The sequence below is a fragment of the Vombatus ursinus genome, unplaced genomic scaffold (assembly GCF_900497805.2).
Source record: "Vombatus ursinus unplaced genomic scaffold, bare-nosed wombat genome assembly UNPS02014945.1, whole genome shotgun sequence".
NCBI classification, from domain to species: domain Eukaryota; kingdom Metazoa; phylum Chordata; class Mammalia; order Diprotodontia; family Vombatidae; genus Vombatus; species Vombatus ursinus.
Genome location: NW_020954723.1, coordinates 6,213,983 through 6,233,296, shown reverse-complemented (window position 1 = coordinate 6,233,296; position 19,314 = coordinate 6,213,983). Strand labels below are relative to the sequence as shown.

Below are 19,314 nucleotides of genomic sequence, written 5' to 3'. Positions count from 1 at the left end.
TCCTTATACGACAACTAGGATTGTTGGTAAGTTGTTAAGGTCGAGTCAAAATTGACTTTCCTATAATTTCTATCCACTGGTCCCTGTTCTTCCTTCTGGGGCCATGTGGGATAGGTCTAATTATCCTTCTCTATTACCCTACCAAAAAGGCAGCTAGATGGTGAAGTGGATAAAGTGCAGAGCCTGGAGTTGGGAAGACTGAGCTTCCTGAGCTCAAACCTGGCCTCAGAAACTTAAGAGCAGTGTGACTCTGGGCAAATCCTTAACCCTCTTTGCCTCAGTTGGCTCAATTGTAAAAGGAGATGGAGAAGGAAATGGCAAACCACTCCAGTACCTTTGCCAAGAAAACCCCAAATGGGGTCACAAAGAGTTGGACACAACTGAAATGACTGAACAACAACAACAACAAATTACCCTATTGAGGATGGTACAAAAGTCTGAACTGTAACAGCTAACTATATAATAATTCTGCTGACTCTGCACAATTCAGTATCAAAACATTAAAGCACATCAAAATAGAATCATAGACTTTAAAGTTAGAAAAAAACTTGGAAATTATCTGCTTTCTTTACCCCACCCCCAAATACAGCAATCTATCTTTTCTACAAATACTGCCAACAAGAGGAGTCATTCAAACTCTACTAAAACATTTCTGACAACAGGGATATTGCTAATTTTCTTTTTAAATAAAATTTTATTAGTACTTCTTATTTTTACAACACTTACATTTTTCAGAGCCACCCCACATACCAAAGAATAAAGAAGGAAGAAACAACTGAGCACAACTAGCCTACATAATGAAAATCTAACAATACTTGCAATATTCCATACCAGTTGCCACCAATATCTGTAAAGAAATGGAGAAGGGAGTCTTGTCTCACATCTCTTCTTTGGAAAAAACCTTGGTCATTAAAATTTCAGAGCATTCAGTATTCACTGTTTTGTTACTGATGTTCTTTCCATTTGTATTGTAGTAGTCACGGTGTATACATTTTTTCTGGTTCTGCTTACTTTACTTCGCATCAGTTCATTTAAGTCTTCTCATACTCTCTCAGTATTCACCATGTTGTTTCTTATAGCACAGAAATATTCAGTTAAATTTATGTACTACTATTAGTTAAAATTATACATAACTCAAATGGCAATGGTAAGACCCAGTGTGGGTATAAGTACTCTGACCCACTGTTAAGGTATGTGTGCATATATATGTATGTGTGTGTGTGTATACACATGCACACACACACATATATACATACACACACATAGATACATATATACATACAGGTATAACCACACAACACATATCTATACAAATACACACATGCATATAGATACATATGAATATTTTCATGTAACTATCTTTGGTTTCACATTTGTATCCCCAGTTCTTTAGCACTGTGGCTGTCCCCATGAATATTAACCTCTTGTTAAATAATTTTCATTCATTCATTCTCTCATAAAAAGAGGGTTCTTTGACTCATAAGGTATTATTTACAACAATATTACTATACAGGCAGGCACAGTTTTTTTTAAAGTATAGTAAAAAAAGAACTTTAACTTTAAAAAAAATGATCCACAGAGCAACTTTCGGAGGACAGATCTTAAAGCCTAACTAATAACAACAACAAAAATTGCAGTTTGTTGTTATTCACCGTCATTGTTTCAGTTGTATTCAACTCTTCATGGGGTTTTCTTGGCAAAGATACCACAGTGGTTTGTTATTCCAGCTTCTCCAGCTCATTTTACAGAAGAAGAAACTGAGGCAAAGAGGGAATCCTTTCATGAATTCAAAATTTTTTCATAAGATGTAATTTGCATCTTAAAATATTGTTCCTTTTTCCAACTATGTATCTGTGTAAGACTAGATTTCTTGATATATTTCAACCAAAATAACACTCCAAAAAATGTAAAACAATGCCACTGTTCTCACTAATTTTTTTTTGTTTTGGAAAAGTGATTTTTCACAAAATGTTATTTATTTTAACATGTAATAGGGTTTATTATTTTTAAATGGGTTAATAAATATTTTAAAATTTTATTCCTTTAAATTTATAATGATAAATATAAATAGATATAACCCAATAAACACAGGCTTTTTGGGGTCTTCAATAATTTTTCAGAATGTAAAGGGGACCTGAGACCAAAAAGTTTGGAAACTGCTCCTTTATGAGAATCACAGAATTATAGATTGCAAGCTGGAAGAGAGCTCTGACATCACCTAGTCTAACCCCTTGGTCCAACATCACTCAGGTAATAAGTAGCAAAGGTGGGATTCAAACCCAGGTCCTCTGGCACCAAACCCAGCATGTTGTCACTGTGCCATGAAGCTCCAAGCCTAAGTGAAATAAGCCAATGTGTCCCTTCAGTTAATAGATTACAACATCAGCCGCATGTAAAAAAAGACTCAGTACACCCAAGTCTTTTATTAGTCCTGGGGATCCTACAGAAAGCACTTTAAATAGAGCCTGCTCCAGAATATTGAGCTATATGAGGAATCAGGAAATGATTATTTCTAAAAATGTTACAGTGCCTTGACTCAGGGGAAAAAAGAACATCAATCCTCTCTCATAAACAGGTTTCCTTTTTTCATATCATAACTACTGTTCATGGGCTCTACTATTCACTCACATTGTAGGCTTAACTTATTACTAAAGGTTCAGTCTGAGAACAAGGGGTTACATTCTCCCCAGGTTTGTCCAACTTGAAACTGCTGGGTAAATTCTGAAATTAGCACCAGTGCATCATGAAGTAACGTTCTATCTTCAGGTCTTTATGTTCACAAGCCAATCCCCTTAGTCTATTAACTCATTCAACGACTACAACTGCTGCTACTACTACAACTGTTAACACTACTACCACCACCAGCACTACACTATTTCTAGCACTACCATCATCATCACCACCACCACTACTACTACTATGACCAATGCTATACCACTACCAAATCAATATAACACTACCACCACCAGCATTATATTATTACTAGTACTATTATCACCACCACTATATCACCATCACTACTGCTACTACCACTATACCACTATAGCACCACCACTACCACCACCATTACTACTCCTACTCCTACTAATAAAAACAATTGGTATTTATAAAGAGCTTTAAGGTTGGCAAAGCACTTTACAAATATCTCATTTGATCCTCATGACAACCCTGGAAGGTAAATACTACTATTATCCCTATTTTACAGAAGAGGAAACTAAGGCAAACAGAGGTTAACTGATTTGCCCAGGACTATCATAGCTAGTAAGTGTCTGAGAAAGGATTTGAACTCAGTTCTTCCCAACTCCAGTTCCATGGCCACTTACCTAGCTCACTCTACAGATCAATGTTCCATAGTATTAGAAATCCACATGATCCTATTTGAAATGAAGGAATCTCCATGATAAAACACTGGTTCCCAGTGTGGTTCTGTTGAACTCTTAAACTCCCTATCCCATCTAGGTTTACTTATTTTTTCCAAAGTTACCTACAAAGCATCAGAGAGATTTGTTTTAGGATTTGTTTATAGACTTTTAGTGTTCTGAATGCTCAGATCAAAAAGTAAGCCCCATCCATTATTCCCTAAGGTCAATTTTTCTTCCCTAACTTGCTCTTCAAATCAACCAAAGAGATGGGGTGTCAAAACTATTTTCATAATAATGTTAAGATATTATTTGCCTATTAAAATACTCTTCCCTTTTCCAACTATGAAACTGTGTGAGCCTAGACTTTCTTCATATACTTCCACCATAATAACACAGTGCAAAAGATTGAATGCAGAAGCAGATAGGATAATCCAGCTGTCTTCTATTAAACCAGACCTTAAAGAGATTTGTACAATTTATAAAAAGATACATAAAATGTCAATCTTTTTTGTTTTGGAAAATAAAGTTATTTTTTCATTAAAATGTTAGGTGTGTTAACATAATGGGTTTATTATTATTTTTAATGAATTAATAAATATTCCTAATTTTTTTATTTTTGCCAAGAAAACCTCAAATAGGATCATGAAGAGTTGAATACAACTGAAATGAATGAACAAAAAAGTTTATCCATTTTAATTTCTAATGCAGTAAATATCAATAGATATAACCCAAATGAATAAAAGTTCTTTGTAGTACTCAATCATTTTTAAGAGTGTAAAGGGATCCTGACATCAAAGTTTGAGAACTGCTGACCTAGATCAGTGAGAAGTTGAATGATTTGACCAGGTTCACACAGATGGGATTCCCCAGAGGCAGCAGGACTCCACATCTTTCTGTTCCCAGGACTGGTTCTCTATCTACTATTACTGTAACTTAGAGTTATGGACAACAATGTATGAAAATGCTTTACTGTTAGGAAACATTTCATGTATATGATGTCATTTAACCCTTACTTCCAACACCCATGTAAGACAGGTAGTACAACTATTATTATCAGCATTTTACAGAGGAGGAAACTGAGGCTGAATCACATAATAAGGAAAATGATAGTGCTGTGAGATCAATCAGCCCTTCTGACTACCAAGTCTTCAAGTGTTTTTCCATCATACTACACTGACTATAACATGAAATTAAGTTGAGGATATTGTTAGGAATTTGGTGATAAAGAATGATCCTTGAAATAGCATAAGACTGGCAAACCCACTCGGTGAAATTCATTTGGATGCCTTGGGTTAAAACACATTCCACCCTCTACTTTCATCCCTTCCCATACAACAGGTCACAGAAGGCTGCAAACATGATATTCCTTCCAGATGTCAATGGCCATGCAGCAGTTCAACTATAATCTTAAGACAGAACAATTTCACCAGCATCCTAACGGTCAAGGCTGGAACTTCTCTAGCCATCTGGATTTATTCAGCTCATGAGACTGAAAAACCAAAAGACTTGTATCACACAGTGATTAGCTAAGGTAAAACACACACACACACACACACACCCTATCAACTTTAATCTTAGGGAAAGCTACAAACTAGCGCAATGATGTCATACATATAGGAAATCAACAAAGGTAATGTGTCAAAAGCATAACTTTAGAGACCTAAACCCATCACTAAATGCTTGGAGATGGGGAAAAAAAAACAACCACTGATTTTAAAACAACTGACACCAAAATAACCTACACAATAATGGAAATAAGACCTTTGTAAGGTAAGAGATTTTTGGCATCTGGATAGACCACATACTACAGCACACCATTCGTTCCTCCAGATCTTTCCCAAACGGAGATTCTATCATTCCATAGCCCTCTTCCCTTCTCGGTAAACGTTCATGCTCCTTTAGGCAAGCTGATGGGGGCTTCACCTGCTGGAGTTGGGGAGATCAGGCCATTGGAAGCCTGCAACATGATCTTCAGCATTACTTAAAAAAATAAATAAGGGCAGTCTAAAGACTAATAGTTTTGAAATTAAAACAAGATGCAGCCGATGACAACCTCTTCTCTCCCCCTCCCAAATTTATTTTTAACAGTGATGAGAAAGTAACTGAGTCAGTCCCACTGAGGTAATCATTTTCTCGAAATGTATTTTACAATTATGGAGACAGATAATAAGACAAGACAAGCACTGGCAACAAGATATAGTAATTTTGCTTTCAATTAACCAATAATTATTTTGGTGTGTAAGATTTTTAAAAATCTGTCTGCTTGAATTTCTAAGAATAATTACTCACATTTTTAACAGCAAAATGCCTTATTTGAGGAAAGGCGGCTTTATGTCACTTAGCATCACATTTTCATTTTTAAAAATTAGCACATGTGCTATCAAAATTAGCAAGTACAGTATTATGTGCCCTAGAAAGTATATGAAGAAAACAGAATGGGAATACTATGGTCACGTTTTTAGCAACACCTTCTGATCTAAAAATTCAACAATAAATGTTTAAACATAAATAGAACAGTCCTTGCCCTCAAGGAACTTACATTCCAATGGGGGAGGAGGTAACACAACATGTGCTCAAATAAAAGGTTCTTCCTAACCTGGGGTCTGTGAACTTGTTTTTAATGTTCTGATAACTCTTTTTTCAATATAATTGTTTTCCTTGGTGATCTTGGGCATCTTATTTTATGCATTTAAAAATATCCTTCTAAGAAGGGGTCCATAGACTTCACCAAATTGCCAAAGAAGTCCGGGACACAAGGAAAAGCTAAGGACCTCTGGTACAGAACAAAGAAAATTGAGGTTGGAGACAACATTAACAACTAGGGGACTCGTGGAAGGCTTTTTGCAGATGGTACCACTGTTGAACCTTGAAGGAAGATTGGGTTTTCAAGAAGTAGACATGAAGCGGGAGTGTATCCCATGTCTCTGAGAATTCAAAGAGGTCGGAGGAGATAATGGACCTGACCTTATGCTAGGGAAGTTTTTCATAGTGCTTCTCTTTCTGCTCAAGAGCTTGGCCACCAGTGGCTATGTACAGAACACAATTTGCCAGATGCACCTACAAAGTAGCAGCAAAAACAGCACCACAAGCTGCAGCACCTTCTTCATCATCCTCTTAGTTAACCATCTTCAAGTAACTCAAAGCACTTTACTGGATCCTCACAACAGCTGCTATAAGGGAGATATGAGTTAGTTAAGGACATCATGCTGGTGTTTCCCCAAGCGACTATCATCTGACAAAATCTTTTCCATCCCTGCTTAATGAATAACCCACTTGATACACACACAGTCCACCAGGACACTATTCGGTGGTTTAGAAACGAGCTCTAAACTTCACAACTGAAACAGATAAAATTTTAAGCCACTATTTTTATGGTCTTTGTCAAGTCCTCTACATTCCACATACCACAATGTGCAGGAGCTAAAATACTGAAGTGAAGGAAGAGAAAAAGAGAATTCCTGGTTTTCAAAGCTGAAATTAAAGGAACAGAAACCATCTTCTGGCCCACCAAGCATATGGGGATTGAAAGTGGGCCTAGAATCTGATGATCCACAGAAGTGTAGGTGGTGGTAGATGGAAGTGGATAGTGGTGGTAATGGTGATGGTAGATGGTAATGGTGGTACATAGTGGATGGTGATGATGATTTTGAAGGATAGAGACTAGACCTTTGGTTTCAATGATAGAGGAATGAGATGAGAAAACCAACTATCAGTGCAGGTTAGTACTTTCTTTGCAATTTGTAGGTTAAAACAGTGGTCCAGATTAGAACACTAAGAGGTTAAGTGACACAGACAGAAGATTTCATAGACAAGATCTGAACCACTATCTTCCTGGCTCCTGGCCAACTCTCTTTCTGCTACACAAGACTGCCTGATAATCATGATAAAAATTATTATTACTGACATTATATGGTGCTTTAAGGTTTGCAAAGCTAACAGTATCATGGCTTCAGCAATGAAAGGGACTGCAGAACTCAATTAATCCAAATACCTCTATGTAATATAAGAGAAGACTAAGGGTCAAAGAGGTTAAAACTTGCTCAAGGTCACAAACAGAGAAGGTGTCAGAGCTAGCATTTGAACCAAAGTTCTCCAATGTCAAATCTAGTTCCACCAATGATACAACAATATAGTTTTATAAAATGCTTTATAAGTTATATAAACGGCTTTCTTCACAGCTCTAGGAGCTAAGGAATATATTATAACCCCCATTTTAGAGCAGAACAAAGTAAAGAACAGAGGGATTATATCACCTACCACTATTACAAGGTTAGTAACTCCCAAAGCTGGGACTTGAATGCAGGTCTTTTGATTCTGAGGCTACTGGCCTTTCTTCAATAACATGATCCATCACAGACATCCTCTTAAGCTTTCACATCTGGAAGCTTCTTCTTTTTTTGTTTTTTTAAGATGGAATAAGGTAAAGGAAAAAGAGAAAGTATCCCCTCAACTAGCTCAGGTGAGAAGTAACTCAGAAGTTATTTTTCAAAATTTATTTTTTTATTACACAAACTTTCCTTTATCCAAGTATTCATGCTCATATTATGCCTAGTACAACAATGGCTCCCTAAAAAAATTTAGCCCATTATGTGCTATTTCCAGAGTTTACAAGTACATTAATGATCAAATAAAGCCATTAGGCTTATACCAGCTTACAGAGAGACTCATCTAAATATCTGCTCTGCTCTTGCAATCCCAGAGCTGCACCATAATCTTTCAATTTATTGAATAATTACTCAGTTCCCCTTGGGGCCGCTGTTGGCAACAGAATCCTGGGCTAAATGGACCATGGCTCTAACCCCGTGTGGCAATTCTTATGTTCCTAATAACTTTCTAGGAGCAGACAGAATGGTAACCGCCTCTCAGGGGTAAACTGGGGAGAGAAAGTGGGGGGTTGGGGGGAGACACCTAGAGAATGGCAAGCAGAGGAAAGATATACACCGACAGTCCAAAGTCAACCAAAAGATTCCAATAACCTTAACTTGTCATTTCCTGTAAGGTGTGCTTCCGCTGATTTTTATGAAAACAGACAAAAGCAGGTACAACATTTTTTTTTTACCCTTCAAGCCAACTGTAGTTGCTATGTAGGGTTATTTGTTACCAAGGCAACAGCGTATATCTGAGTACTAATGGCCTGTCCTTTTGCCAGGCAACAAACAGTCTTGTGATGCAACTGCACCTGTCTCAGCTATGTGTTGCTATGGAGACGCTCTAGTTACTATGGTTACCATCACGCTAATCGTCTAGCAAGGGCAGACGTACAGCAGTCTTCCCCGAAAGCCCAGCTGTTCTTCCCAGTCTCTTGCTAAAGATTGATTGTCTAGGCATGTGATGGAATGCTTCTCAACTGAGATGCCCAAGAACTTCATTAATGTTGTTTGAAAAGCTCACTTTGTGCTCCCTTCTTGCAGAATATAAGACTTGTGAAAGAATTTGGTAAATGAGTGCACTGTAAAAAAAAAAAAAAATCAACTACTTAAATTGACTTATTAATCTACACAGTTCATGACTGACAAAAAGTAGCTATAAAAAGATCATTTCTCTTAATTGTATAGTTTTGGTAGAAACATTCCAGTAGGCACATGAGACAAAAAGGCATTTCAAACCCAAACACCATTTTTTACAATGAAGTTTTTTTTTAATTGCATTGTTTTTCAAACCTGTTAATTTAGTACTTTAAAAAGTCAGAGGACTTCTCCCCTCAAATTATATCTTTTTAAAAAATTACTTCCTTGATCTAATAAAATAGTCCCCTAACAAATAGGTGTATGCTAAAGAAAATACTAGCCTTCATTGTTCTCTGCCATTCTCCTTCAAGAGACAAAAACATACACTGAGTAACCACAACAAAATTATCTCTCAAGACTACAGTTAACATGGAGACTGGATTTAAGGACAATAGCGTGAAGTCTTGCAGTTCACAACTGAGAAAACTACAGCTGGGCTAAATTAAGCTGATTTCACTTTCTTCTCTCTGTCCTGCTCTTTCAACTTAACAAAATCTGACAAACCAATTTTGTAAGGTATTTCTTTTCGAGTAACTTTTACTGTGTGGAAAGATTTGCTTCACCAGTTATGCGGATGCTATTTGGATAAACCTGCCTCCACCCCAGAAGAGACGGAAGGGGTAAGATTTATTCAATAAGGCAACAGTAGATATGACCAGTAACTGAACTTTTACTAGCTGTTTTGCTTGTCTGCTATTACAGTTTTTAAAGATCCACAGTATTTTTGCTATTATAATAGTTTTTAAGTAGAAAAGAAAAAGCAAAAACAGTAGATGGTAAATTATAAGATTAAAAAAAAGTTTGTTTTTCTTACCTTTGATATGCCTGAGGAGATGTGGGAGGTGTATTAAACACATGTGAATATGGGTGATAGGGTGTCTTTTTCAAGGCCTGTATGAGATTTTGTCTGTATTCTGGGTCTATACACCACAAGGACCCTTTTCCAATACTCTGCAAAAAGAATTGAAAGAGAAAAGGTAAATTGGCTGAAGTATATGTAGTTAGAGCAGCATTTATTTTTAAAAGGCATCAGCTTTTTATTTGTTGAGTATTTGACAGCATTAATCCATCGGAATTCAGTTCAATCTTGTTATTTAAAACTGACTGTGGAAAATGAATAGCTGTTGTTACCACATTATATGGTTAGAATAATATTATTGTAATCTTCATACCTCACCCACCAAAAGAAAATACAAAGGGGCTTTGCTATATTTCACTGTCAACTCTGAAGAACAATACATTTTCCTTGAGAGTTAAGTTAAATGCAAAGGAAAAGAAAACAGGAAAAAGAAATAGGCTAGAACATCCTAGCAACTGCTTTCTTCCTTAAAATGAAAGGATTTAGTCCTTCAGCCACATGACATCAGTACCATTTCACTACAAAAGAAAATTAATCAGTTTGTTTTCTTCAGTTTCTTCATAAGAGAATAAAACTTTCAGCTTGGAGTGCAATTCTGATTCCTTAACCAACAGTCTCTGGAATTAGCCTTCCCTAACAAACACAAGAACATAGGCAGTCTCTCTAAGCCAAAATTCAATATTTATTCTTTAGTACACAGCAATGTGCCCTTAAGAATTGTATCTTCAGAGGCCAATCTAAAAATGTAGATTTTTCTCAACTGTTCTATCAGAGCCCAGCGATTTGCTTTCAAGTCCAACAGGAATTACTGACTGAGAAATTTGTGTAAGCAATTTGAAAAAGGATTTTTTCCCCCCTAAAATTCTTAGACACACAGGAAGCCTGGCAGCAAGCCCTGCATGGTGGTCACTGCATTAACTGCATGCTTCCTAGTGACCCAATGTACCCAAGGTATTCAGATAAGGTCATCTGTAAATATTTACTGATTTAGTGAGGAAAAAAAAAAGTTAAATTACATAACCTTTGCTCTTCCCCAAGTACTTTAAGCCAGAAAATTCACTCCATTTTAAAAACTATTGTAGTAAGATTACCATTTGTCTTAGAACATTTGTAAAGAAAACAAGAACTGTTACGAAAAAGAAAAATTAAGTAGGTTAGGTGGGAATGGGAAGAAACCATATCCAGGGAAGACTCAATATACCATGTTTTTAAAAATCTCTAACTTCATCATTTTGATCCTTAAAAACTTGTGCTGGGGCAGGTAGGTAGTGAAGTGGATAGCGCTCTAGCCTGGGAGTCAGGAGGACCTGAGTTCAAATCCAACCCTAGACACTTGACACTTACTAGCTGTGTGACCCGGGACAAGTCACTTAATCCTGACTGCCTCACCAAAAAAGGCAAAAACAAACAAACAAACAAAAACCCCCACAAAACTGGTACTTCTCACATAATTTCACAGAACACATAACTTAGAACTTTACTCAAAAAGTATATAAAAATTGTCTCTCAAGAACAGCACGAACTACTTTACAATAGTGAGATTAAATTTTTCTGGATGAAACTCTTTGGTTCAATACAGGATGTCCTCAAAGTCTTAGTGCCGTACTTAAGCTTCCACACCTTAATAACTTCCCTAAAACTTTAGTGAATTATATATGGGACGATCCACCAATACGGGGTAAGGGAAAGAGAAACGGACTTGGGGAGCAGAAGATCTCAGGTGGAGGCTCAGTCACTTATCTAGCCCAGGCAACTACTTAGGAAACTCCCAACCTTTCGGACTGTCTGGTTTCCTAAACTTCTTTTTTTTTTGAGGCAATTGGGGTTAAGTGACTTGCCTAGGGTCACACAGCTAGTTAAGTGCCAAGTGTGTGGTCTGAGTAGTTTCCTAATCTTTAAGATGAGAATAATAACAATAATAATGATGATAATGATGATAATAGTGAATATTTATGAAGCCCTTCAAGGTTTACAAAGAGCTTTACAAACACTATCTCACTTGATCCTCATAACAACCCTGGGGGCAGTGCTATTATTATCATCCCCATTTTATAGCTGAGGAAATGGAGGCAGACGGAGGTTAAGTGACCTGCCCAGCTAGTGTCTGGCACCAGAAATGAATTTAGGCCTTCCTGACTCCAAACTCAGGACTCTAGCCACTGAACCACCTAGCTGCCTCCACAACAAAGCCTACCTATTTCACCTAGTTGTAAACAAAACTGTAAAGAACTACAGAAATGCAATTAGTCACAAGGTCACCATCATCATCATCATCACTATCTTCAGAATTGTTTAACCCTTTCATTATGGCCTCAGAGGGACACATCAATGCTTACCAGAGACATGTGCTACCCCAAAACATGCCTAACTACAGTCAAGTTGTTTCTATTCTAAACAGCAAATTTCCCAGCTTAATTGTTTGGGTCCTTTTTTGTTTGTTTTGTTTAAAAACACAACAGGTTTCAATCTGACAGATGTGTGGTCTTATCTGTTTGGAAACTTTCAATTCATGCATTAATTTTCTTTTTTTATGCATTAATTTTCAAAACTCAAATTATTTAGGGAATTACAATCATACTTTCCAAACACTGGGTGAACCACAGGTGAAAAACCTACACTAAAATTACCAGCCTTCTCTCGTGGAGAAGTCAGAGTAAGGATTAAAGGATTAAAGATCTTTTTAAACATGAGACAGTTTAAAAAATTAAACAAAAACCAGCACCAACAACTGAAGGCAATACAACTATCACCCAAAGCACGACAAGGCAGCATTTGTGCAGATGAGGCATGTTTGAAAACCTTCCCCCTCACATCATGCATTTCTGTTCACCACAGGATTTGGACATTCACACACAATTTGACTTACAATGATGTGAACATTTATACAGCACTTTTAAGGTTTTCAAAGCACTATACAAATATTATCTCATTTACATCCGTAACAAACCTGGAAGGTAGGTGCTATTATTATGTTTATCTTACAGATGAGGGAACAGAGGCAGGCCGAGGTTACGTGACTTGTTCAGAGTGACATGGCTAGTAATTATCAGAGGTCTCATTTGAATTCAGGTTTTTCTGATTCCAGGTCTAGTCCTATCCACTGCACCACAAAGTAAATACCATGTAGCATGCCAGGAGATTTTTCTGGCATTAGATCATGTGCATTTATAAAATTAATGTTCAAGTCCTCATCTGATGCCTCATTATGGCAGGAAAGTAATGCTGGGTTCTTCATGGCCAGAACCTTTAAATAGAACCCAGGTTTTTTCTGGTCCCACCAAGGTAGAAAGGCTTTTAAGTAGAGCCCTATTAAGAGACAGACTGTTATCCAAGACCATTCTATTTAAGTTTGGGTAACTCCATCATAAGAATGTTGGTCATAAACTAACAATTTGTCTTTTTGGTCCCAGAAATTCATGAAGACCCTCTACTGAGGCATGGAAGGAGTATCCATGCTGATGAAATTATGGCTGAAAACCAGATGCATGCCTTGTGTCCACCAAATGCATTTTGCACTCTTAGAGGTTATCCACCTGGCCAACACCTAGCTTCAGCTCTCTGACATTCACGTATCAATGAATGAATCATTCTGCAAGCATTAATTAAGTATCCCCAAGTTTCAGTCACTATACCAGAAAGCACGAATTCTAAAGTCAAACAGTCCTCGTCCCAAAGGAGCTTCCATTCTAATGGGGAGACAATACAGACATTTATAGATATATATAAACAAAACACAAACAACATAGACAGGAGATAACCTAGGAGGTTAAGACACTAAGCGGGGGGGGGGGGGGGGGGTGCCTGGGGGGTGGAAGGTGGGGAATACTCTCAGGTAGAAAAACGAGCTCTAACTGGACCTGGAAGAATATCAAAGATTCCAAGAAGCAGAGATAGGAAGGGAAGGCATTCCAGGCCCAAGAGACAAGCAATATAAAAAGAGAGATGGGAAGATAAGAGTGTCTAGCATGAGTAATAACAAAAAGGCCAGCATGATGGGAGGGAAGAGTATAATGACTAATAAGGTTGGAAAGGTGGGTTGGGGCTAGGTTTTTATTTAATCCTAAAAGTCAAGAGGAAGGTTTTTTTATATAACCCTAAAGATAATAGTGAAGTACTCGTTTGTTAAGTAAAGGGGATGATAAGGTCAAACTTGTCCTTTAGAAAAATAACTGGCAACCTAAGTGAACAGAAACCACTTCAGAGGCTTTTCCAAGTGTCCAGGCCAGACCGATGCTGGCCTAAAGTAGGATGGTTGATTGTATGAGGAGAGTAGTAAAAGCAAAGGGAAAGACATTGTGGAGGTAGAAACAAACCTCTCTCCTCTCACCTCAGCTTTTGAATGTGGCTTTCCCCAATTAGACTATAAGCTCCATGAAGGCAGGGACTGAATTTTGCCTTTATTTGAATCCCCAGAGCTTAACACAATGCCTGGCACACCGAAGGTGCTTAATGACAAAAAGTGAAGAGTCAAGGATGACCCTGAGTTTCAAAGCCTGGATGGCTGGAAGGATAGTAGTGCCCCTGACATATGTAGGGAAGTTCAAAAAGGAGTGGGTTTTAGAGGTAAAGAGAATGAGTTTTTTAATATATTTAAGATGTCTATGGGATATCCAATTCAAAATATTCATTAGGCAGTGGGGCTGGGTCTCTGGAGAAAGGATAGGATTGGATATATAGATCCAAGAGTCATTTAACACAGAGACGATAATTAATTCCATGGAAACTGATGAGGCCACCAAATGAGAGTAATAAATGCTATAAAACACATGCTACAATGAGCCTTTGCACCACATTAAAGCAGGGAGCATAGCCTAAACTTCGTAAAAATCACATTACCAAGCAAGCACCTTGCTATGCAAGATTCCACTGCACAGAAAACAAAGCTAAGTAGAATTGAAGCAGCTTAATTATTCAATCAATCAACAAGTATCTATTAAGGACCTACATACCAAATTCTACACTAGTGCCCAATATAAGTAAGTGGTGATGATGATGAAATTAGGTATCACTTGGAAAGTAAAGGAGAGGCATATGGTGGGTATGGACAGGACCATAACAAATAACAAACTATGAAGAGCAACCAGAGTAAAGAATGGCATCCAATAAATATGTGAAGAGGCCAGCTAGGTGATGCAGTGGATAGAGCACTGGGCCTAGAGTCAGAAAGACCTGAGTTCAAATCTGGCCTGAGACATTTATTAGCTGTGTGACCATGGGCAAGTGACTTAACCTTGCTTGCCTCAGTTTCCTCATCTGTAAAATGAGCCGGAGAAGGAAATGAGAAACCACTCCAGCAACTTTGCCAAGAAAACCCCAATGGGGTCACAAGGAGTCATACACGACTGAAATGACTGAAGAACAACAATAACACGAAATATGTGAAGAAAAAGAAGATGGAGTGGTTGTGTGATGAGAAGACAGAATACGCTTGGCAGATAGCCCATGTACTTCATGGATCCCAGTGTGAAATCAAAATAAAGAAGATTCCCAGATTATTGGGTAGACCCCTTGTGGTGCACTTACCAGAGGCCATGGACAAGATCCTCAGGATGGGCAGGCCTGGATGCACTGCTATCAATATGGCATGGAATCCTCTTCAATTATATGGCAGAGCCATTAGGGTATTTGAAAATGTAAATTATACAAAGAAGCAGTGGAGAGAGGGCTAGGAAGCCCTGGGTTCAGACTAGCTGACCTTAAGCAAGTCACTTTTAATGTCTCATTGCCCCTGGAACACTAAGGCTGTAAATTACTGAGAGTTACTGTATTTTTTTTTTTACTGTAAATTACTTGCCAAAGCCAAGGACAGAGTTTCTGCTAACCAGGTGAAACATAGGTCCAGCCCAAACCAATAAATAAAACTACCATTTAAAGACAAACTCAAAGAATCTTACAAATATGGCATGTATCACGACTAAGTGAACTGCCTCTCAAGCTTAATGGTGAAGATCTCTTAGTAAAGCAGAGGCACTGATACAAAGCTAACTATAAAATGAATTTTAGTCAATCAAATCCTGTCATTCAAACAGCCATTATTAAATATGGACTACAATGCAACAGGGAAAGACTCCAAGTGGACTGAGATGGTAAGCAAGCAGTTAGAATGGAACAAGGGAAAATGGAACTCTTTTTCCTTTGTAACAGGTTCAACCTATCTCAACAACTCACATACATTACATGGAAACTCATCTGATCACTATACCAACCTTTGAGATGAATCACACCAGGACTATTGAAAGCTATTAAGTAGAATATATGGACCTCTACCCTTGGTCCTGGACTACATGCCCCATGAGGATATGGACCATGTTTTTGTTAAAGCCTGCATCTTCCCTAGCTCCTAAAAGAAAGTTCATACGCTTAATAAATGTTTGGCTACTATTCCATTAAAAAGGGCTTAGCACAGCTTAAATGTTTTTTTTTTTCCTTTCTGCCTCCTATAAGGAGGCTGCCTCTAGATTCATTCATTCAAAAAAAAAAATTAAATGCCTACAATGTATGGGGCACTGGGGATACAAACAGAAAAAGAAAAATGTTATTCCTACCTTTAAAAGAGATTACTTTCTTTCAGAAGCAAAAGGGAAGAGGAAAATGGATTTTATGATAAGAATACAGATAAGAACAGTATAATGTGGTGAGTGATGGAGGAAAGGAATAATAGAAGGAAAGTGTTCTAGCATAATTAGAAATAGGAAAGGAAAGAACATTTTCAGCATGGGGAAGAGAAGCTATTAGAGAAGATTTAATGAAAGCAAGTCACTCCCTCTTTCTACCTCAGTTTTCCCATCTGTAAAACAAGGATACTTGAACTTTCTCTACTTGCAGGGTTGGCATGAGGAAAATACTTTGGAAATCTTAAAGTGTCATAGAAATATGAGTTATTATAATCATGTTTCACCAGCAAGTGCTTGGTAATGTACTCCAGTCTAAAAATTTCTTAATTTGAAGACTTCAAATTAAAAAACAAAACAAAACAAAACCCCAAACCCTAACTCCTCAGCTTATCAATTCAGTTTGCTTGAAGCTGCATGTTAATTTGACTTACATTGAGAGCTATCTATAATTGCTAAGTAGTTTGGCAAACAGACACTACCCTCAAAACATTTCACACTTCAAATTACTAAGATTCCAAAAGGGAAAATACTGATGCTGTCCATTATTTCAATGAGTTTGTAAGGGGAGGTAGGGGTGTTCTATGGGGTGACTGACAGGAACATAGAAATTGCTGATGTTTGCAATCCCATCTTCAAATATTACATTTGGTTTCATATATCAGCTCAGAACAGCAAATGCTGGCTTTGAAAACTTTTAACACAGAAACGTACAGAAGAATGGAAAACTCAAGTGTCTTAGGTCAGGAAAAATTACATTTAATGCATGTAAAATGGACATCAGGGGAAGCTTAATCTGATTTTAGTTTTGCCACGAGTTGGAGGATCAGGGCTTTTACAATAATATCAGCACCTCCCCCCAAGATTATAATGTGTATGTTTGGATTTCTATCAGAAATGGCTATTAGTACCAGGCGACATCATATTTTAAAGGGCTACAAAATCATAGGGAGACAAAATATTATACATGGGACTAGATAACAAAAGTTTGACAGGATTCCAAAAGTAAGGAGAAATTTTCAAAAATCTATGAGGAAAAAGATATGTTTGAGGATACATAAATATACATATACATAAACTCCTACTATATATATGTATATATGTACATATATATATGCCTGTGTGTACAAAGATATCGATACAAATCTGTGTGTGCGTGTGTGTGTATATATATGTATATATATATATAAATATAAACACACACCATCTATCTATATTTTACACAGAGACATTTGTTCATAAGACTCATAAAATGATAGAGCTGAAAAAAAACTTCAGAGAACACTTAATCCAACCATCTTATTTTACAGATGAACAAAACGTGACACAGAAAGAGAAGTCCAAGTCATATATCATGGTCAAGGCAGACACGGAACCAAAATCCAGTTCCTTAACTAGTAAGGCACCAAAACATTGAAGGGAATCCAGAAAACAAACAAACAAAAAACTTACAAAATGAGAAATAAATGAGGAAGGATGGGCATTTTAGCAAATTAAAGAAAAAAAGTCTCAGCTCTGAAAATTCCCTTGTAATCCTACCAGGAGAGGAGTGACTGAGGTACTAAAGAACCCAATGGACATATTCTTCCTGTCTGACATGAGCTCGTTGACCACAACTTCAAAAGCTCAACAAGATTAGAAAAAATGATTTAAGACACGCAGAGACATGCTCTAGGGTTCTAGCTCCCAGGAGCTAGAATTGTATTCCCAAAGGATCCTAAACCTTAGAGCCAGGCTCCAAGATCAAGCAGCTGTGGGAACCAATGGAATTGGTCTGAGGTTCTAAAGTAATACTAAGATTTGATCTTAGGGGTTAGATCAGGGCTTAGAAAGCAATGGAGAAGAGGGAATTTTAGGTTGAAAAGCCAGAGCAGAGACAAACTGGTTTCTTTGGGACTGGTAATGAGGAAGCTGAGCTAAGGACACACTCTAGATACGAACACTGGAACATACCAACACACCTATGTTGGTCTACATTCATGGATGGACCAATGAAAACGGGTGGACCATGACTGAACCCCCAGCTCTGGTTTATTTCCCAACTTGCTACACACATGATCTGGAATACGTTATTTCACTTCATCTGTAAAAAGAGGGGGGTGGAGTAGGAAATTTCTAGTGGCTACATGTGGCCCCGAGGCTGCAGGTTCACCACCCCTGGGCTACATGGACTGTACCATCCCTTCTAGCTCCACATCTATGATTCTACATCTTTCCATCATATTCGATTCTTGTTAACATGTTTCTGTGTCTATACAGTAACCCCTCAATGTACTACAGGCTTTCCTTAGTTCTTTTAATAAATGTATAGTGTTCCAAAAATCTTAATCCAGTTTGAAACTGTTTCAAAGTTTGGTACAGTTTGAAACTGTACTAAGACTTTTAGGACACCTTGAACTTCATCAATTAAAGAATCACAGATTTAAAGTTGGAAGGAACCTAAGAGGCCATCGAGTCTTACTCCCTCGTTTTACAGATGAGGAAACCAACGCTGAGAGGTTAAAGTGTCCATCTAGTCCAGGATTACCCAGCTAGTAAATGCTGGATTGAATGAAGGGCTTCCAAATCCACTATGTCATTAAATTTCGCTCTGTTCTGGTGCAGTGAGTGCCCTCACTGATGAGATCTAAGACCCACTGATCACAGAAGCATGGAAGAAAGAAAATTTCTTTTGGGAATTCCTAGGCTTATGAAGGAAAGGAGGAGGGATGAGAAGTGCAAGGAGAAAAAAAAAAAGGACTCATAAAACAAAGGCTTAATGATTGATTACAAAAAAAATTTGTTTTCCAAGTTCCCCTTTGTTCATTTTCCATAGGATAATAGACAATTACTCCAGAAAGAAAGAAAAAAAGTTTGAAGGAAAGGATTTGTGAGCATCACATAAAAACATCTAAAAATGTTCCTCCTATTTCCAGTGTTCAGAATGTTCTAATTTATGCTAAATGCAGACTTAGGTAGGGAGAATTTTTTTTTTT

General features: G+C 37.4%; 1 protein-coding gene across 9 annotated transcripts in view; it reads right to left on the bottom strand.

Annotated features, from left to right (window-relative positions):
- FOXN3 (forkhead box N3) overlaps window positions 1-19,314 on the bottom strand; it is a 453,536-nt gene that overhangs the window by 208,466 nt on the left and 225,756 nt on the right. For all 9 annotated transcript variants that reach the window (XM_027844682.1, XM_027844683.1, XM_027844685.1 and 6 more), the window contains one exon: window positions 9,684-9,820. In XM_027844682.1, the coding sequence (XP_027700483.1) occupies window positions 9,684-9,820 (137 nt within the window). The remainder of the gene's footprint in view (window positions 1-9,683; window positions 9,821-19,314) is intronic.